The sequence below is a fragment of the Cavia porcellus genome, unplaced genomic scaffold (assembly GCF_034190915.1).
Source record: "Cavia porcellus strain 051 isolate PalLab524CR breed Dunkin Hartley unplaced genomic scaffold, mCavPor4.1 scaffold_21, whole genome shotgun sequence".
NCBI lineage: Eukaryota > Metazoa > Chordata > Mammalia > Rodentia > Caviidae > Cavia > Cavia porcellus.
Window position 1 is genome coordinate 31,750,620 of NW_026947504.1, and position 22,929 is coordinate 31,773,548.

Genomic DNA, 22,929 nt, shown 5'->3' on the forward strand with positions numbered 1-22,929 from the left:
CAGGCAATATTTAGACATCTGTGCCATCAGCACCTCCACCATCTGGCGTGGCACTGGACGATGGCCAAGAGTCACGGGCAGTAAAGCAACTCTCAAAGCTGCTGCCTCGCCATCTACACAGCACTTCCACCTGCACCCTTGGGTCAGACTGAGTCCCACAGCTACAGCTCTGTGGCACGCAAAGTCCAAGTGTACCCTGTGCAAAGACGGGAGCTGCACTGTTACTGAGCAGGCCTCGTGGCTACTATCACGTGGGCGGGCGGCATGCCACAACTAACAAAACAGGCCTTGGAGTTGGACTCTTTCCAGTTTTTTGTGCATATGGTGAACATCAAGTACAAAGCTTTATTTAAATTCTATTTATTTCTTTACAATAAATCCCCCAAAGTTACATTATTAGCTTATGTAAGTTCTTCAGATTCCTGACTGCTCCTGCGGGCCTATTTATACTCCCATGAATAAATACAAAAGTAGCTCTCTTGGAGTAGCAACGCTGACACTAAAGTGTCTTTTTATATAATATTTACTAACTTGCTAAGTGTGTGTCATTTCACTGTTATTTCCATTTGTATATCTGAATGCTAGGAAAATCTATCACTTCTGTTTTCCTCTTTCGCAACTGACGTTTTTATGTTCTTTGTCCACTGTCCTATGAGAGAACACTGAGACATTTAAAAATAACTTTTCATTCTTTTGTTGTCACTGTTTTACTTGTATAGTCCTTAAGCAGCAACAATGCCAGTCGTTTGCCATAAATGTTGTAACAAACTGGCCTGCCTATGAATTTTAAGACATTTTAAGGCCTAGTTTTTCCACATTTGTGTTTAGTCCATCTCAGTGTACTTCATGACAGTAAAGCACCTAACTGGGGGAACTCCGGCCCGAATGTCAAGCCATGTATACCAACGCTGCCTGTGACTCCTTTCGTAAAGAACTTAATTCTTAACTGTATTTCTTCTCTCTCACACAACTCCAAAGTTTGGAACGCTTCTTAGCTTCAGCACAAAATTAAATGCATATCCCGGCCTCTGTCATTACACAGAGTGTCAGAAACAAATATAGACACAGGAATACCATATTTTCCTTTTACACGCTATGTAAAACAACTCTGCTTTTCTGTGCCTTCTTTTCTGACTCCCTGTTTCTACTGAGGTGGACCCTGAGCTTGTCTCACCCCTTGCCCAAACACTCTGAGTGAGACCAATTCTCCACTAGCCTCTGCTGGCACTTAGTGTCAACTAAGGGGCGGAGCTCAAGGTGCTTTGCCCAGGTTCCCCCTGAGCTACTGCTCACAGCTCCAGACAAATCTCTGGCCTTGAGACCATCAACCTACTCATATGAGTGACCAAGGGAGCACCAGCTCCACATCCCATTTCCTGACTTTCTTCCTCCTCTGCTTCTACTAAGCTTTCTGAAATTCAGCCATCAGCAAAAGCTCCTGTAGTTCTGTCTGCTTTCTGTGAACATTCCCTTCAACTTTTTGTTCTAACAGAAACTTGCATCTCTATTGAGAATTCTACTTCCCACACATCCGAAAAGTACCACCTCTGAATACATAAGGTTTCTGAGGAGCATTCTCAATCTGATTGGTAACATTCCACCCCTACTGTCCTGAAGACTTGTGTCCATCTCTTTATGCAAAATTGATTCAGTCCACTGAAAATGGACTCAACTGAAGATTCACTGAAGCTTTAACAGTCTCAGAATACCTAAAAAGTCTGTATGTCCAAAGTCTCCTGTAAGACTCAAGGCCAATTCTTAGCTATGAGGCCCTGTAAAAAATCAAAAATAAAGTTAAATATTGCTGACATATGTTTTATTCCAACAGAGAGGAACACAATAATAGGCATACAACAAAAATAAGACTGAAACCCAGAGGGCAAACATTAAACCCCACAGCGCTACGCCCATCACCCAGGGAAGTAAGAGTGAGAAGTGTACCCCAGGGCTGGCTGCAGTCCTCAAGGCCTTTCTTTTGGAGTAGTTCTGCTTGCTGCCTGCAGTTTTCCTCAGAAGATATCCCATACGCTTGGCTTCTCCAGTTTCCTGGGGTCTGCACTGCACTTTGGCTTCATGCTGATAGCTTTAAACACTGTCCTCTTGAGGGGTACACAGCCTAACCTTCTAAGGCCCTCTAAAATCTTGATAGATGTCTCCTGGCCCCACAAGTCTTGCATTATGCATACCTGAAAAACTAGCATAACACAGCTGATGCCAGATACTGCTGGAAACTGGAGCAACAGCCAAGGCCCCTTGAATCATGGCTGCAGAGGTCTCTAAGTATTTGGCTGGCTAAGCACTGTGAATGGAAGACTAGCATATCAATTCTGCAGCCAGTCTTTCTCCAGCAGGGTACCCTGAGGTTCCTCTCAAAGGAAACTTTCACTTTTGTACCCTTGAGCCTGAGAAGAGTGGTGTCTTGCTGAAGGTTGAGATGCCCTGAAGGCTTCTTTTTTATTGTCCTGATGCAAAGTACCTGTGATCTTTTTAATGCTAATTCTTTTAGTAATCAACCTTACAGGCCCCAACACTACAACTGCTTCTTTCTTATCACTAGTGGCATTTTAAAACTTACTCAGCTCTGCTCTTTGGTCCTGATTCTCACAGTAGATATGACTAAAAGATTGCCCATGCCATAGTCTGAATGTTTTGGTTTCCTTGAAATTTCCTCAGCCAGATTAGTGTGTCTACAATTCTTAATCTCAGTTTCCTGCAAAGCCCCACAACATGAACAAAACGAAGACAAATTTTCTGTTAAAAGCATAACACATAGGGTTTCAAATCTAACTCCCAACGGAGTCCTTGTTCCCAACTGAGATCATGTGAATCTGGTCTATATAATCTGTTTTTTTATTAGCATGTCTTCTGACATCCAAAGAGAATGTTCCATCAAGTTCAGTTTACAGCATTCCAGGAATTCTCCTGACACCTCCAAACCTTCCCAAAATCCTTTTGAAAACCAATTTCAGAGGCTTCTAAATCACAGTCAGCTAACAGTCACAACATAATACCCAGTCCCAAAATCTGTCTTAGTTACTCTCTCATTGCTGGGGCACAATACCAGAAGTTTGCACCTTAAAAGACAGGTTTATTTTGACCCACAGTTTCAGAAGTTCCAGCCCATGGTTAGCAGGCTCAACTGCAGAAATAGTGCAGTGAGAGGGCTGCCACAAAGGAAAGTTGTTTATGACATGGATAACAGTTCATGTCTGTCTGTCTCTGTCTCTATCTCTCTCTCTCTCCAAGGAAGCAGACAGAGAACAGAGAGTGAGAGGATGAGGATGAAGATGAAGATGTGGCTGAGGGAGAGGGACACAGTCAGGGACAAGGACACAGGAAGCGAAGCATCCAGGGAGATATACCATTCCAGGCCACACCCCCCAGTAACCTGCCTCTTCCAACCAGATCCCATCTCCTACCCCATACTCAGCAGGAGCACCCCATAATCCACTCACCTTTAAAAGCCCCACCTCTGAATACATGAGGCTTTTGGGGGACATTCCCAATCTGAACTGTAAAAAGCAGCCTGCCTTTCCCTTGGTACTATCCTTTGCCCTAACTCAGCCTACTTTCCATGGTTACAACCTAGACCTCACCAATCCACCATGAAGCCCTTCTGTGATAGCAACTCTGAGCACTCTTTTCCTTAACTGCACATTCCTATCTTTTCAGCCAACTTTTACTATCTTATCTCTAGCACCACCAGGACTTTAAAAGCCACTACCCAAGTTCCTTCTGCCTCAGCTTCCTCGTGTGTACGCAGCCCTCTTTACCCAGTTAAATCTCACAGTCCTTCATATAACTCTCACATGTGAGCCCCCTGTTGTATCACCGTGCTTATGTCACAGAAGCAAAGTCCTGGTCAAAGCTCAGCACTGTACCCACTGAATATGGCTGAGCCAGGCAGTAACCATCCCCATGGCTCTCATTCCAAATCAGCAGCACCACACCAAGCAGGGCCTTTCTGCTGTCCATCATTCTGTGTCTCCACTGCTCCCACCTCTGCCCTACTGCGTGGCTACCTGAGACCTGTTCTCCCCTCCTCTACTGCCAGCACTGATATTCCTCGGGCCACTTCCCCTGCCACTGCATCAAGTCTCTAGTGTGGACTTCCACATCCACACACCGCCCGCATCTCAGCTGCCGTCCTAAAAATGGTCATCTGTGCTCCCAGTCCAGGCTTACCTTGTAAGCACACAGAAAATCTCACACATTCTAGAGATTCCTTCTCTTCTGCATCAACAAAGTTTCAGTCTTAACAGAGCTTTCTATTAGCCTTCTCCTTCAATCCTTCTCTTGTTACTACCTGAAATGAAATTAATTAAACAAAAAAGCAGAACTCTGCTTTCCTCCATGTCCTTTAAGTCCAATTTCTCTTCTTTGCAGGAAAAAAACCAAAAGTGACCTATGTCAGTCTCCAATTTCTCTCCCTCCAATTTCTCTTGAAATGTACTCACTTAGACTCTGTCTCACCACCACTCCACTTGGATATGAAACTGATACAGAAGTCACCAATGATTTTCACTCATTACATGCCCTGGCTAACTCTCAGGTCTCCGCTCACTTGACCCAAAGGTACTGCTGAAACCATGCAGGGCTCACTCATCTTTGAGACACCTTCTGCAGCTGGGCCCTAGAACACCACCTTCTCCCCATCATTCCCTGCTGGTTCTCCCCACTCTTCAGCCTGCTAAGAGTGGTACACCCACAGCTCGTCTTTCTATGCTCTCACCCAGACCCTTGGCTATAGATACAGTCAATGCACAGAGCCCTCCCAATCTGGCACTGCCAGCACACAGGGCCACAGCGAAAAGGCACACTCAAGAGCCCCATATATACACCAAGATGTGCCCGAATCATTAGTTACCAGCAAAACATACTAACGATGCACGAGACAAGGTTTTATGCTCCAAAACGGCTAAGATGAAAAGGCCCCACACTATGGGCAGTGGGGAGGCTGCAGAGCGAACAGTTCATCCAAGCACTGTTGGCTAGGATGTAACTCACTATAAACACTTCAAATTGCTGTTTACCACTCACTGGCTACTCTAAACAAAAGTATTAACAGAAATGAATGCTAGGCCTGCCAAAAGCATACACAAGAATATTTATAGGACTTATTCATAATAATCCAAAACTGTACATACTTCAGATGTCTCCCAGAATGTGGCATCCTAGATGTGGAACACTACAACGTGATGAAAAAGAACAGACTGTTGAAACATGTCACAGGACAGATGGACCTCACACACATGATGTTGTATGAAAGAAACCAGACACAAGACTCTGTACATGTGCTGTACAACACCACTTACACCAAGTTCCACATAGGCAGACCCAGTGGTGCCTTGTGGGGAGAGCATGTTGACTGAGGTGTGGGTGTCAGGTCTCTGGGCTTTCAGAAACGCTGTGAATTGTGATCTGGGTGGTGATCACACAGGTAAATGCATTCATAAAGACTCACAGGGCTGTGTATTAAGACTGGTGGACAATAAGCTGTGCCTCAATAAAATGGTTTAAAGAACTCTATAAAGGTTTACTGGGCACCTACCGTGATAAGTCATTGTGCAAGAGACTGGAAAAAATACCAGTTAAGGAATAGGCCTCGCTGCTGGGTGATTTTTTACTCCAGGCAGAGACAGTTGATGTGAAGGGAGGCCCTGGCCGGATCTACGGAAATGACATTTGAAGCAAAGGCCAAGGGAACAGAAAGGAGAGTGCGCTCCAGGCAGAGGGGACAAGTGCCAACGAGTGGGTGCCAAGGGAACAGGATGTGTCCAGCTGGATGAAGCTGGAGTGACCAGACCACACAGGAACTTGCAGGCAGGCAGAAGCTTCGGCCTTTGCTTATAAGCAAGAGCAGCACAGCTTTAAGGGGAGGCTGTCACCTTCACATCTGCACTCAGGAAAGACTGCCCTGACAGCGTTCCACGTGGACTCACTCATGCGGGGACAACTGTCAGTGCCCACTTTAGATCAGCCTATCTCGGAGGAAAGGCAGGGAGAGTACACAGGAAGGAAGTTACTGAGAAATGTAATTGAGTAGAGGTAATTCTGCTTTCAAATCGGTGTTTGACAGTGACCCAGGCTCCCATCCGGGACAGGAACCAAGGGCAGGAGGAACAGAGTAGAAGGCCAATTGACGCTATGAAGGTTTTCACACTTATTTTTAATCGTGCACATACAGTACTCAAATGGGGTGAAAATTTAAAATTACCAGTCAACTAGAACCTTCCTGCTAGTTGAAGCTGCCTGCACTTTGAGGGCTGCTGACACTAAGGCAGGGAAGTGACCGGGCATTACTGGTGGCCCTCTGCGAACCCAGCACTACTCAAATCAGTGAGTCCCTGCAACCTGCTCCTCCTCCTTGTGGATGAGAATGTTGCTTACCTCAGGGAATCAGGAGAGAAAAAGCTTCATGAGATGTAACAGCCTAAATCTGAAAGATGCATGTGTATCAGTTAGAGCACCAGGAAGTCCCTGGTGAAGGAAACCTTCTCCATCCTGGATCTTTAGCTCATTACATGCAGCCCACGTTAAACTGCAGGCCCCCCACCCAAGTGCAGTTCTCCTCAGGAAAACCAAGACAAAAATGAGAGTGGCGACTTGGCTCAAAGGGCTGCACTATAAACACAACCTGGCAGGCACACAAGTTCTTCGTGTTTGAAATCGGTGAGATGTAGAGCTGCAGCTGTCCCACAGGCTGAAACCATATAAATTTTTATAAAATGAGTCAATTGTGAGATTAAAGTTTCAATTTATAACACTTCTGTGTTTTAGTTACAAAGTCATAAATAAATCCAGCATGACAGAGAAGGTAAATATTTTCTCAGTTGTTTATGTAGCCAAAGAGGAAAGGAATTTAACATGCAATTAACCACTTAGGTGTTTCCAGATATGCACCAGATGGTCTTTGTACTTTAGATAGAGAAAATAAAAATAAATATTGTTTTCTTTAATATAACATTTGTTCAGTGACATCAAATACTCCACAGTCACTCAACCCAGGCAGCACCTACCCCTCACAGAAGAGATTTTCCACTGGTAGGAGAGCCAGGGCACAAGGATAGGAGGAAATGAACCTTACCCCAGAAAGAAAATTAAAAAGGAGGTTTAAGCACTTAAACAAATAATTTAAGTTGAATACACGGTGGAAAGAAACAACGTGAACTCTTAACTGCCCTGGCTCTTGTCCCATTGTTCAACAGAGAATGTATTTTTGTACATGTTAACAAAAAAAGAGGTCAGCATCCTTCTTTAAACTGACATCTGACACACTGAGATAAGCAGCGCAGGGGTCAGAAGTAGACCTCGGATACTCACGTAAAGACCCCTCCGTGTGGTCACGGCTGCTCTTACCCGTCTTACTTTGAAAATAACTATTGAAAAAGGATCTGATTATCACTTTAATCTAGAATGTAGACATCATTTAGGAGACAGTTATTCTTCATGTTTCCTCAATTACTCAAAATGTAAAGATCACCTGGTATTTTAAAAATCATTAATACCAATGCCACATAAGGTCAATAAGCAGTGATGCAACTTCAGATTAGTAAGTGAAATAAGCTGTGAACCTGAGGACTGGGGTATAGCTCACAGTTAGAATGCCCAGCACTGCCTAAATAAGTAAATTTTGATGACCACCTATAAAATGAAAAAGGCTTTATGCATTTAGAATTAAAAATATAAAAACAATTTTTCATATACTTGAATGCAGCAACGTCAGTCATCTTATATATACACTCATACATACACATCCTATGTATTTCCATACGTGTGTATAGATATAGATATAGATATAGATATAGATATAGATATATATGTATGCATATATCTTTTTTTTTAAACAAAGAAGCTCTTAATTGGCTACCAAGACAGGAAAAAAAAAACAGTGCATAACAATGCCATTTTCTCTGAATGGGTACTTTTTTTCCTGCTTTTTGAGACTACTAGAAAAACAAACTTCCAACGGTGAACCAGAGGGCAGTGACTTCCTCTCCCCACCCACCGTGCTCCAGGCTGAGGGCTGTGTAGCAGTCATCTGGGACACACACCCCACAGGAAGAGCCCTCCGACTGTTGGTGGACGGCCTCTCCCAGCTAGGAAATTAGCGGTTACTTTCCTTTTCACGTGTAATCATGGCCACAGCGACAGCACTTTAGGAATCAGTCCAAAAATCAAGGAATTTCAACATGGGAAGCCTCCAAATTGCATATAAGTTATATGGTGAGATTCATTCATTAGTCTGTTATTTGGAAACTGGGGATACATATTCAAAACAAATATTCTATAAGCTGTTTCAAGCCATGATACAACCAATACAGCCCTAAAATAATCAGATAGAGTGTAACATTACACTGCTGTGATTAGAGTAGTGAAACAGTGTGATAGAGCAGTGAAATATGCACAAAATGTTGGGGGTTTTACTGGTACTTGAAAAAAGGCTGTTTTGGCGAGCTCACTCTCAACCACCTGCCCTCAAACAGCCCTGGTGCAGTGGCCCACAGTTCCCGTTTCACTCCTGGCTAGCTCCCTGAGCACGCTGCCTATTACCTAGCTTCTTGTACTCCAGGGGGAACACCCAGATCTCAGCGCTGCCACCTTGACCTGTGCCCTGCACGTCAGACCTACTGATCCAGCGGCTGAGTGTGCTCCAGTCATGGCAAGTACAACTCACCACCTCGGCCCACCCCATCAACTGGGCCCCTCCTGGGCTCTGTGTTTCGCAGACTGCCACCCCAGCCCCACAGGCAGCCACTTAAAACAGTGGGCGTCGTTCCCCACCCCTTCACTTTTACCACCACTTTCCAATCTGCCAAGCACCAAACACCCAGGTCCGTCTAATGGCTGACCTGAGCCTCCAAACCACTCTTCTCTTCTGTCCTGGACCACCTCTCCTTCTAATCAGCTCATGGTGTCCAGGGGACACTATGCCCCAGGAATGCGGAGCCCCCCTGGACACATGATGACACTGTGCAGATGCCAGAGTGGCCATGCTGGTGAGCGTGAAGGACACAGGAGCTAATGAGAGTCACCTCTTTTCCTCTTGAAGTTTTCAGCCCTAGTATTAAAAACTGGGCTCCAAATATACCCACTATGCCTGCTGCACCATGCGTCAGGACAGGCCATCTTCACAACTCTCTAGGTTCCACCCATCTGCTCAGAACGCAGAGTAACTTGACTACAGCAAACACATATCTTCCTTAACAACAAAATATCTGACAGGGCAGTCACAAAGTACATAAAGCCACCAGCACATGCATGTCTACAAGTGACTCACTCCCAACACAAGACCTGTAAGAGCTAGAGTTTGGTCTGCTTTATTCAGTGCTGTATTCCATCACTCGGACCATGTACGATGCATGAAGGTACTTAGTGGAAGTATAACACAGAAACATACTTTATAAAAATAGCAATCATCATCATCAATAATATAAACAATACAACTGAACCAATATGCAAAGATGTATATTAAAAGAAGTGTGTTCTTTAATGTGCATCTGACTATATCTAATGCAGTTTTCACCTGCTTTTGCTCCAATAACGTGGCATGCTATAGAGGGATAACTAGACCAATGTGAAATGCATACACATTGAATGGAAATAAGCCTTACTAGAATGGGTCCCCATGACAGCAAGCTTACTGAAGCAATACAGCTTGAGCAGGCTGCAGCGTATTTGCTTATTTCCCAGTAAGCCGGCAGCACACCCTGGATAGGCCTGCCCTGTCTTCCCACCCTGGCTGCCAGAGCCCGGACCAGTGCCCACTCTGCTGGGACGCAGCGCACTGCCTAGCTGCTGAGTTGCAGTGCCATGTGCCCAGCCATTCTCACTCCTCAACTCTCACGTTCCCTCCTTCGCCTCCTGCCACCTAAGCCCAGCCCACTGACTCCTCCCTAACACTATTTATGGAAGGCTCAGCTCAATACACTGGACCAGACATCCTTTGGAGTTTCTCCAAGAGGTCCTGCCTGGAACCCTAAATCTGGGTTGGCACTGTGTTCTTTCACAGGATCTACCCAGTAACATCCATTTGAAAACAGGTCTACGCAACCAACTCACTGTGTAGGTTATGTGAATCCCCTCAGGGAAGCTGGAATTACAAGCAGGCCACCTTTAACCAGTGTCCACTGCATCACTGTGAGAAGCCAGTTTGCTGCCAGACACAACAACAAAACTTACATATGGACCCTATTCACAAGACAATCTCCCTTTCACATTCTTCACTGGTGCTTGTCCAACAAGAGTAATGTCCAAGTAGCAATACATCCCGCTGCAACTGTTTCCTGAGATAACTCTAATTTTAGCCCTAAGCAGCTTTTAAACCACCCACACAATGAGCACGAAGTTACAAACTAAGGAGAAAGTCAATCTTCTTAGACACAGTATGTGTGTTCCTGTAAAGATGGACAGTGCTCAGGACTTTCTGATTCTCTGTATGGTACTCCTTTCAACATGAGATCTGGGAAAGACAGAGACTGGCTCACTGATACTATGATTTATTCAAAGATAACTACTTTGAGAAGAAGTGGGGAACACTGCTTTACAACCAAAACTCACTCAACAAATCAGTTCAAACTGCTGAACTACCAATGACCATTAACAGACTGTCAGAAACTACAGTTTCTAAGATGAACGGAAGCAGTTGTTCATGCTGAGCGTTTGAAAAATCTTCACTGGGGCAGAGTCAGAGGGTTGCAGGCTCTAGAATTCCCTCCAGACCTGACTCCCCACCTGTGCAAAGAGGTGAGTGAAAATGTAAAACACAAAGCCATTTTTAAAAGGAAAACACACAAAAATAAAAATATAACCTCTTCTTCCCTGAGTTAAAACTGGGACTGATACCAAATTCCTTAGAAATAAATTTAACAAGAGGGGGTCATTGATAGAAAAACCAAAACATTGTGCTCTAAACGGAAGAAAAGTAACAACAGAAGACCAGGGTGTCAGCCTATGTTGTAAAAGTTCTCTCTACTCACAGCTGAGCAGGAACTTCTGGAATTCTAGTATCAAATTCATCATATGATGAAACAGCAGGAAAAGTAAACGGTAAGTTGGTCTGTGTTTCAGAGGCTTAGCACTTGCACAAATATTAACAAGTTGCTGACACAAGCGAGGGTACTGGTAAGCATTCATGATTTACCATGGAGTAATGATGGAAGTACATTATTATTAGCAACATAAAAAAGTTACATTATTATAAACACAGTTCTCCCAAACACGCCCTACCCAGGGCTAGCATCCACAGACAATCCACAAAGACTTCTGATGACCAGGTTTGGAGACACAGCACCAGAGACACAGTGTCCATGAGCAACGGTTGATTCTGCAGGGTTCTGTAGGAAGCTTTAAACCAGTCTTCCTTGAGATAACCAATGGGACAATTATTCCCAAGATGAATCACTCATGCATTTTAAAAATGCTAACAAGACACACATACAATCAATGAACTCCCTTTTCTGCTTACCTCAACACCCACCGAACCCAGAGAGGCCCGAGTGAACTCCAGAGCCAGCTGCACTGCTACCCGGCCAGCCAGTCCTCTCCCCACCGCTCTAGCGTCCCTCTAGGAATCCTGGACTAGTGAAAAAAGCCTGAGGTTGGTGCTGAGTCCTCACACTGTGCAATCACTTATCAGCAGTGAAGGCAGAGGATGCCATGTGCAGGGGCCTCAGTACAGCGCTGGTGTGAGAGCCGAGCTGGAGATCTTTTACCAGAGTAATGAGGTAGAACCTGGCACACAGCACTCAACAAACACAACACCACTCCTGCTCTCCACTCTGACGGGGCTACTGGAGACAGGAGGTAAAGCATCTATTATGATCCCTGGTAAAGTATGAGGGACTCAATAAATCAGGGAATGATAATCGTGCTCATCTTCTATCATTATTTTTCTCCTTATAAAAAAAAATACCTAAAAAGAAGGGTGTTGATGAACTCCAGTGGCCTAATACTCACTTTCCCAGGAAGCTAGGAAGACCGTGACAGAGGAAGGAAAACACGAACACACAAACTGAAGACTGGAGCCGGGCAATTCCCAGCATCCACCCCAAGTGGAATTTCAACATAAATGTAGGGATTTTGAGTCCATCACAATGGAAGTAGATCACAACCCACAAAACACTCGCAGAGGCCTCCTATAGCACACAGCAGGACGAGAGGCGGGACTCACAGTATTGGGGACATAGGGCAGGCCATAAACGTCCTCCTGTGTCTCTCGGAGAATGTCTGTGGTTGACTTCCTCAGGGGATGCTTCCCATGGTAGATCTGATCCAGAGTGGCATAAAAAACCTAGACAGAAGCAAACACCTATTCAGCTTTGGTAGTCTCGTCTCATATTTAAGATTTGCTCAACCAAACATGTCACAAGTACATCAAAAAAAAAATAATAATTACAAGTCGCAGCTGAAATCACTCAAAAATATGTATGTGTATGATTCAAGATGCATTCCCTATCACATTTAAGACCATGTCAATGATTAAAAGGAATGCTCTCAACCCTTTCATGACTAAGAATGTTAAAGAATTCTGAGCCATATTCACAAGGTACTTTTTATGGACAATGCTGCAAGATAGATTTGTGACCTCGAAACTGGCACTCTGTCAATATACACATAGTAAGGTATACGAAAACAGTTAAAACTTGAAACTCTCCAAATATATAACATAACCTGTCTGGCTTCTTCCTGGGATCCTGTAGACCTTAAATAAAAGAAATGAAATAGAATCCTAGTTTTACAACCAGAGGTGAAAGAATATTAAGTAGGTGAGAGTCATAATGGAGGAAGGAATAAAAATCCAGTATCTGTGAGTACAGGTGCTCCACAGAAGCCCGAAGCAGCTGTTGGAGAGCTCAGAGTGACAGGGAGACCCCACATCACAGCCCACACCTGGTACCGGGACGTACAAAGAAAGCAGCTGTCACACAGGGACAGTTTTGGCTCAAGCAGGAGTCCAAGAGAGGAGGACACCCTTGCTCTGAATAGAAGGTGCAGACCACTGAAACATAATAGGTAATAAAGCATCAAAGACAGTGGGAACAAGAAATGTGATGTCTGCAAAGAAATGAAAACTCAACTGTACGCAGTTTAAAAACCTCAATCAAGTACAGTGCTTTTGCACTTTGACATTTGATTTGCATATTAACAAGGCTTGGAAATTACCTGACAGAAGAAACTGGCTTCCTTAAAGGAAATGTCTTATTTAAAGAAAAATTCTGAAATGCAATTATGCCTCTGTTATGCATCTTTCAGATTCAGAATGGAATTTGTGGAGAATGTGCAGCTGTTGACTTGAAAGAAGTGAGGATTAGTCCAGATAAAAGAAAAAATTTAAATGACCTCCAGCTCTGGCTTCATCTAGGTATAGAATTATGGCTCTAAATTAAAAAGTCAGGAAAGCCTACAAAAACAGAGACATTTTCTAAAAATAAATACTGTTTTCCTCCAACTGGTAATCTACACATACACAGCTAACACAGATCTTTTAAGTCTGTATTCTGTAGTGAGTACCAATGCATAAAGATAACCAGAGAAGCCAGAATTACTCATGCTGTGTTTTACCTATATCCTAACAGAGTAAATTATTTAGCAATTGAAACTCAATTCCAACCTGAACTGAGATTGGTTTTTTTGTTCTGTTTTGCTTTGTGTTTTTACGCCAATCCATAAATAACCCAGAATGGAAGAATTTCCCTTCTTCAATTAATGCCTTTAAAGCAGTATAAACATGGAATAACTTTTTACACTATAAAAACAAAGCAAAGGAAATGCGTGTTTGTATCATGCTTCTTTGCCGACAGACCAAACACCCCTTTCACCATCGGTCTATCTGGCCCCCTAATTGGCGGTATGCACCTGGGTCAAAGAAGCTCAGAGCCCCAGAACAATATGAAGCCTGCTTTTAAAACAAGGTACAATAAATTTTTCCCATAATTTTAAAAACACTATTTATACCCCCTCAGAAAGCTGCAATAATTCGCTTCCTTTCCATCCTGTTGGTCTCCACTGCACGAGCACGATATGGAAGCTGGACGTGTGCACAGACAGAGCACTGTCAGGAAACACACTGGGTCTCTGTTTCCGCTCAGTCCCTCTCTCTCAAAGCTATTCTTTTTGAGGATGAGAGAAAGGAAAGGTTGTTTTTCCAGTTTAAAAGATCGTTGTTTTTACAGCAGCACAGTTTTTAACAGCCAGATCTTGGAAACAACATAAATGCCCATCGACTGAGGAAAGGATAAAACAGATGTGGTATTTTTATACAATGGAGTACTACTCACTCATGAGGAAGGATAAAGTAGGGCCTTTTATAGGTAAATGGATACAACTTAGGACCATGCTCATTAGTGAACCAAATAAAACACACATGTGTAAACACCATATTGTTAGTGTGAGAAGCTGAAACAATGTATGTATATGTACATGTGTATGTGTATGTATATAAAAAATGGAGTTATACTTCTGATTTCTCTAAGTTAGCTGAAGAGAAAGATTTGTCTTGTATTGTTTGGATAACGGAACACCGATGTGCTCTGGATGAATGATTTGGGGATGACAATTCACAGTGTATGTACCACTGCTGTCCTGACTGATGTGCTTTGAAATTTTGTTTTAACTTATTTTCCCTTTTCTCCTTGAAATAAAATAGATTTAGAAAAAAAAAAAAAAAAAGAAAGAAAGAAAGAAAAAAAGATCACTGGAATGACAGTTCAAAAAGGAAGCCACAACACAAACTTCCAAAAGGCAAAACTTTACTACAGATGCCGGCAAATCAAGAATCTTTTGGGCTAAGTAAACTAATTTTCTTTTTTTTTTTTTTTGAGGCTGAAATTCTGTCTTTAAAAATGCATTACATTTTAGAAACTTCAGAAAGCATAAGAAACAGGAGAACAACCTATAATCATCCTACAAAGATACCCAGTTACCATGTTATAAAGACACCAGTGTTATTTTCTGAGATCAACTTCCGCACGAATGACTTCAAGCTTTGTCAATAATTTTGTGATAATGCACAAAATACATTTCCCACGTGTTGAAAATTTTAAAGATATTTTCATGTGGATAGCATTATTCCATGCAGAAAACTAATATTTACTTTTATTAATTCTCTACTGTTTGCTTCCCTTGTATAAATAATACTATGATGAGTATCTGCGTATAAATGCTGGTCTCCATTTACAACTGTTTCTTTAACAAGAAACACATAAGGTGAATTATGGACTAAAGGCGCTGATTGTTTTTAAGACCCTTGACATTTTCTCCAGTGCCTACTTTTTTTTTTTCATTTTTTTTTTAGTAAACTAATTTTCTTAAAACACCTCAGAAACTTGAGTTACTGAACTAAGAGAATCAAATATAAATTCAGTTTTATCTATACAATATGCATCTTCACTGAAACACACAGATGTTTACATACACATATTTCATATATATGGTGCATATATGTACTCCATATGCATATACAGTGTATATATTTATTTCTTTGACAGCACATTCTACCACTTGTACAAGTGTGGTACTATTCAGCTACATTCCGGGATTGCATTACACATTTTACAACAAAAACAGAACATATTCATTTCTTTCTAGGGTCTGAATTTTCAAAACTATACAGCAGTTAAATAGTGGCTTGCCCCATAAAAGGTAACTGGGTCATCACAAAGTGAACACTGCCCAAGATGAAAGATGTGTTTAGGCTATGTTGACATAACTCAAGATTTGATGGAGAGTAGAAATTCTGTAAACAAGCTTAGCATTTGTAAATATCTAAACATCTGGTATCATGCAGCCCTGGCACCCAGATGGTTTGTAACATTTTTCTTGTCTGCAAGACATTTTTCTTGTATTGGCAACCTGGGAGACTGATTTCAGTATTATCTACAACTAATGGTAATCATGTATCAACTTCCATCTACAACCACAAAATCTTTTTTTCCAAGAAAAAAGTACTCTATCAGTATGTCTGCAGGACCTATTTCCCTTCCTTGTGTGGAGGAAAGCATTTCCTTCCCTTTCCATCCCCTTCCCTCCCACTTCCTCCATCTTAGTCCCCTTTCCAGCTGAGAAAGATCTACCTACCTAGTTTCCAACATCCATCTTTTATTTTGCTCTTTATTTATAACTTAGGTTTCTCATATAGGAGAAACCATATGAAACTTAAACCTGCAGTTTTATTTATTTCATTTAACATTTTGGTCTCAAGGCATATCCATCCATATGCCCAGGAGAGACTCAAGTTCATCTTTCTTTATGGCACGCAGTGCTCCACTGTGTGTACACAGCACTTTTTCATTACCCATTTATCTGCAGATGGACATGTAAGGTGCTTCCAAGGTTTAGCTACTGTGAATTGTGCTGCTTTATATACATGGGTATGCGTCTATCACTGTAACACGGTATCTTTAATACTTTTGGGGAGATACCTCAAATGGAATTTACAGCTTTAATATTGGAGGAAATCTCCATACTGATTTCCATAGTGATTGTACTGGTTTACATGTCCATGAACAATGTAGAGAAGTTCCTTTTTCCCTGCAGCATCTCCAGCATTTGTTATTATTTGATTTCTTGATGATGGCCATTCTTTCTAGGGTGAGAAGAGATCTCAGGATTGTTTTAATTTGTATTTCTCTAACGCCTAGTGATAATGAGCATTTATTTCTTTATGCATTTTAGGCCATTTGCACTCCTTCTGAGAAGTGTCTATTTCTCTACCCCTTTTTGATTGGATCTTTTATTTTGGGGGATTTTTTTTTAAGTTCAAAATCATTGTAAAAACATAAAATAAATAAGAATACACATGGGCTAAGGATTTAGCTCAGCGGCATAAGCACTTGCCTTGCAAGCAGGCACTCGTGAGTTTGATCCCTGGTAACGATAAAAAAGACAAAAAAAAAAAAAAAGAAAAGAAAAAGAATATACATGATTAGGTTTGAGCTCTAATTTGGTGCTTAAATATCTGACCCAGAAGTCAGTATTCCATGTAGGCTTTGATTTCCCTGACTGAAAATGGGAAATTACCCACTTCTTAAGGACAGGGTGAAGGCTGAGTGAGTCAATTTGGGCCAAGTTCTTCCAACTCGGATGAAGGGTGCTTCAGAGGCATCATAACCGTAACAAATGTGCAGCACTGCGAGGAATGTGAGGGTACGCTTTACATGGGAGAAGGGCTCTGGAAACCCTCAGAACAAAGCTCCACACTCACCTGAAGCTGCATGTCCGCGGCAGCACAGACCTTCTTGGATTCGCAGAGCCGAGACACCATGGCTTTCGGCAGCGGCTTGATAAAGCAAAGGAAGGCATGTGAGTGACACAGGGAGCCGCAACACTGCGCATGCTAAAGGGCAGAGAGCTCAGAAACAGCATCAGGTGGGAACTAACAGAACTGCTTTAGGATTTAAAATGATAACTTTAAAATATTTTAGAGACAACCCAAAGACATTCCACTTAATTTCAAAAAGTGGTAACTGTCCAACAGGGGTTTGCAATGAGAAAAACAGGATTACAGGGAAGGACAACATTGGCATTAATCCTTAAACTCCATTTTAAACCCCAAAGGCAACACTTTTTCTGTTCCTTTGTCACCAAGCAGTGTTCTCTTGATGTTTAACTACAGAATAGGACTAAAAGATTAAAATGTCAAGAAATTAAGGATAATCCATGGTGCCTGTGGTATTAAAGGTAAACTGGTGTCTTGACAAACAGGCTTGATAATGAATTACAGGTTCTTATTTCTTCAACCTAAAAGAACGCTTGGACATGGGACGGGGCCCTGTGTGATTTGAGGCCTTCTCTGTTAAAGTAATGGGGCCTAATCCCCTAAAACACACATCCTCTTAGAAATAACCTAATAAAATAGTGGAAGAATTACTTTTCTTGATTTTTAAAATCATCAGCATTGATGGTTTGTGGAGAAAGCTACTACTTCAACTCTACTTATAATTTATATTAAGCTAAGAACCCCTATAAAGAGAAACACATCATATAGGACACCAGCAGCAGGTAACTCTATCTTCTGTCACCAGCCCAGGAAGGCAAGAGGGCTCGGACACTAAGAGGAGAACTCGTCACTATTATTACATTCCCAGGGTCCAGAGCAGGGCCTGACACATAACAGCCACTCGGTCAGGATTCGCTGAAGCAAAGATCACAAAATCACGGCCAAAGGTGGAAGCAGGAAGATCACAGGCTCAAGACCAGACTGGACAAATGAGTTAGAGCTTGTGTCAAAATTTTAAAATAAAAATTATTTTAAAGGACTGAGGTGTAGTTCAGTGACATAGCACTTGCCCTAGAATGTTCAATCCCCACTACCATGAGCAAGTACTAACCAAACACTGTTAGAGATTCACTTCCTTAACCAAAGACTACAGTGTGATTTGATGACAGCTCAGATGCAAACCTGCTGCCTTTCCCCCACCCCTTTGGAAGAATAAAAAGAGCAAAGCAGGTAGGAAAGGCAACCTTAGATTCAAGACGCGGATGAAAGAAGCTGTGTAGCATATACTCTGGTACCAAGCACGGCCCGAGGCTAATATCAAAAGCACTTGTTTAATAAGAAAAAATAAAATGTCCTCAAACAGAATGACTTAAAGTCAAGATTTAATTAAGTCATGCCTGCCCATGGCTTGTAGCAAAATGTGCAGGTCTTTTTAAACCTTACTTTGTATGACAGCCCATGTGGGTAGGATTCCTGCTACACTTAGATGGTTCGCGCTCCACGGTGCTTAAATAGTTACATTTTCATAACACAAGTGCGTGTTTAAGGACAGTGTCTTCTGGCTGAACTAACAGAGGAGGCTACCGAGTTCTCACTGCATTAGGCTGGAGGACTCAGATGGTGGTCAGCACTAAGGTGTCTGTCCTAGAGCCCCGACCAACACTGCACATACAAACAGCGCTTCAGTCCCTGATGACAGTGAGTTCCAGGAAGGAAAGCAGTGCCGCAGTCTCACAGCGATGACCCTGAAAAGTTCAGCCCAGGAAACAACAAGAAGGATCTACAAAATGAGCAGGCGCTAACCACACGAGAGGGATGGGTTTGGGGGAGCAGTACTGCAAGCAGACCAAAGAGCACGTGTGCAGGGCAGAAGAGGACAGAGGTGCTGGCAGACAGCGACCTTATGAACGGAGAAGCCCAGCATTGCCACGCAGAGCCAGGCAAGGCCCTCTCATGGAAGCAAGGCTCCCACTCAGGCTCCAGACCTGTGGGAAGCAATGGCCTCGCAGGGTCGAATTTGGTGCTAAAATTCCCATGACTGCAAATTAGATACTAAAGGCAGGAAAGGAAGAGGAGAGACTAAGGTAGGAGTGCCAAGCAAAACCACTTAGAAGGCCACGGAGAGCACCTATGTTTCCTGCCCGAAGACAGCACCATCCTGGGCAGGAAGGAGCTGCCTGGGATCTGTGACCTGAGGGGATCCGTGACCTGAGGCGCAGTGGGGAGAGACAGGCACTGAGCACAGCGCTGCCCCTTCTGGGTGAGCTGAGAAGCACACACACAGCCAGGGCAGCGGCAGCAGGCTGAGGAGGTAGGGAAAGGCACTTTGTCTGTCTGAGGTTAGAAACATGTAAGCTGCTTTAAGAAAAAAGTGCTGATAGGAAAGGTCCACAGAGGGAAGAAAACCTCAAAATGTAGCAAAGAAAAGCCACTGCAGCAAAGGTGGGCTCCTGCCAGGGCAGGACCGGGAGCTGTGCCAATGACTGGGAAGCAGGTAGGAAGAGACCTGGCCCACTCCTCTCCCAGAGGAGCCCTCCAGGGGCTCAGAGGGAGCTCAGCAAGGCTGAGGGGGCCAGGGCCGAGGCGACGAGACACCGTGGAAGTGCAGGAGGAGAGGCACGCTGAGGAGGTGCACGACTCAGCTGTCTTCCCGCATGCAAGCCCAGGACAGGGCCCAGCTGTGGACAGCCAGATGGGGCAGAAGCCCAGGGAGAGGCCCTGCTGAGCGGGGAGAGCGAGGACGAGGACGGGAGAGGGGGCCGGGCAGGACAGCAGCCAGGCTTGCTCAGCCTTGGCAAAGGCTCCACACTTGCTCTGCAACAATATGCCAGAAAACCAAGGCTGCGCTCCGCGAGCCAAAGCCAACATTCCCCTTCCTTCGGAAGCCGCTCCTTTATTCCAAGACCAATACCCATGCGACTGAAACCTATAGACCAGGGCAGAGTAAACATCCCGGACAGACCAGGGGAGAGATCCTTCCTTGTCAAGTTTGCAATAAAACAAAAGATATGAAGAGAAAGAGCACAGGAGGACAAGGGCAACTGAGAACAGCTTATCAGAGACTCTGTACTTAGAAAAACACAAGGCTACTACAGTGACAAAAAAACCGCCATGGGGAAAAGGAGATGAGACAGACAGGGACCTGTCCACGTCATTACATACAACTTACAAAGCACAAAGCACAAAAACACTCCAAAGCAATCAACCCAAGATCTACTATACGTATTGTAATGGACACAAAAAATATTTACCAAAAATGTAAGAAGCATAATGGGTCACAGTACAATTCCAGTCGAACAGGTCAGAGGACGTGAACATTAAACTACATCTTAAACAGTACAGTAACATCATGTAACACAGTGAAAAATTGTTTTTTTTTTTTTCAAAAAAATCTGTTAGCTGAAAAAAAATAAATGTATTTCACCTCTTGAAACAGTTATATACATATTCTCTTAGAAAACACTTTTTAGTAAGAGTACATAAGATTTTATGGTAATCCTGGTTTCCCATTATATTGCTTTGAAGTCTTACAATGTTTTCATTCATTGGTTGATCGGTTTTAATCTGTTTGATTGTATTATGTGTGATGGTATGAATAGAAAATACTTTTTATACAAATTCCGGACAAGGAATATGATCATTATATATATATGTAAAGTGTACCAATAAAACTGATCTAAAAATACTTTCTTTTAAAATTGCAGGCATGGTGGCACACACCTGTAATCCCAGAATTTGGGAGGCTGAGGCAAGAGGATTGCCACAAGTTCAAGGCCAACATGGACTACATAGCAAATTCATGGTCACCCTGAACTACATAATAAGACCCTGTTTCAAAAAATATAAAAATAAAAATAAAGTAAAATACCAAAATTTAAAAACTTATTTTCTCTTTAAGTTATATGTAAAATTCTTTTTAAAATTACATTAAAATTAAATTAGGTAAACAATTCTGAGAGGTTAAATCCCCTAAACCAAAACTCTCATTATCTGCTCTACAAAGAAAGAGAATGAATATACCTACAACAGGATGAGTGACTATTTATGAATAAAAACATATCGAAACACCTGAAACTTGAGTAACTTTCCTTCTGTTAGTTTTGACAGAAGACATGTCACAAAGTCTGTGACATTAGACATAATAATTATTTTCCCTTATAATCAGTTAATTTTCAAGATAGAAAACACTCCTCTCCCCAATAATCTCTAATCTAGGAAATCTAATTCCTGAGTTCTTAGGACCTAGACACTACTATGCCTGCTTAAGATTTAAAGGAATTCCCCCTAGCAGATTACGCTCCAATGGTGGTGCTCATCTGTTATCCCAGCATTCTGGGAGGCTGGGATCCCAGCATTTTAAGTTCAAGCCCAGACTGGGTAATAATTAGCAATATCTGATCTCACAGTAAAAAATAAAAATGCCTGGGATATATGTCAGTAGGAAGGCCCTGGACTCACTTCCTGGTATTGCGACAGACAAACGAACCTAAAAATCAACAACAAAGCTCATCTTAACAATGATGATAAAGAATGATGTCTAAGAGCCACCAGGACTGGAGAGAGACCTTTCAGGCCTCCTGGCCTGTCTCCAGCCTCCTGTGCTCTTGACCATGGCGGAAGCCGCTGCTTCTCATTGTCCGGTTAACCCAGAAATAACACCTGCCCCGAGGACCCTTCATAGATCCAGCCAAGCTGAGCTGACCATGGTGCCTCTGCACACAAACCTGTTGCTCATGAAACCCAAGAATGACCTGCAAGCCACTGCAGTACAAGAGCAAGCACACAGGCTCTGGAGCCCGGATGCCTGAGTGTGCGTGCTGCCGAGCAGCCTGGTGGCAGAATGCTGGGAAGGTGAGCCATGTTTGCTCACCTGCACAGCGAGGATACAGTTTCACAGAATCAGATGAGACACAAACAAGGTATTACATTTTCAAAATGTAGTAGGTCAGTCTGAACATGAAGCAGATGCTAAATAAATAGTAGTGTTATTTACTATTGCAATTTCCTATATAATACAATAACCATTGGTTTTGATAATGGTTTTATATTTTACTCTTTTATCTGGGTTATACTCCGTAACTGTGGTCTAGTTTAGATATGTAAGTCCTTAGGACACACAAAGGAAGACAAAGAATTCAGTCCTAAAAAAGAATTATGCTCTCATGGTGTCCTGTTCACTTTCTTTGTCCTGTTCACTTTGTCCTGTTCACTTTGTCCTGTTCACTTTATAAATATGCACATGCCTTTACTAAACACATGCATGTGCCCCTCAAACTGCCCAGGTTTACCCGAGAAGACTTTTTCCTACTCAGTGATTAACTTCAGGTTTTTAGCAAAAAAGGAAGATTAACTTACTTGGTGAGCCAGTCTATATTCAGTATTTAATATCTACCACAAAACTTGGTCATTAATGCACAAGTGACCATCAGACATGGTGCAGTGCTCTGGGGTGAGCTGCAGCACTAACTCATGCCACACAGCAGAACCGAAGCCCCAGGCATCAGAGGGCACTGTGTGACCTGGTCAACAAAACGCACAACTACCAGTTACGGTCTTTCAACCTCTCTGCCTGTACGCATCTTGAAGCCTGCACTCATTAAGCAGGCACTGAAGTTTTCTTCTTTAGTCATGAGACTTGGGTTCTGTGTCATTTCATAAAATAACCAGCTCAAAATTTTATGGCAGCAGCTGTGGTTTAGGAAATAGCACAA

General features: G+C 42.8%; 1 protein-coding gene across 2 annotated transcripts in view; it reads right to left on the reverse strand.

The window, feature by feature from the left end:
- The window catches only part of Mipep (mitochondrial intermediate peptidase), a 133,069-nt gene that overhangs the window by 45,202 nt on the left and 64,938 nt on the right, over positions 1–22,929 (reverse strand). For both annotated transcript variants that reach the window (XM_013141136.3, XM_003477396.5), the window contains exons 15-16: positions 17,204–17,278; positions 12,173–12,292 (exon numbers count right to left, since the gene is read on the reverse strand). In XM_013141136.3, the coding sequence (XP_012996590.1) occupies positions 12,173–12,292; positions 17,204–17,278 (195 nt within the window). The remainder of the gene's footprint in view (positions 1–12,172; positions 12,293–17,203; positions 17,279–22,929) is intronic.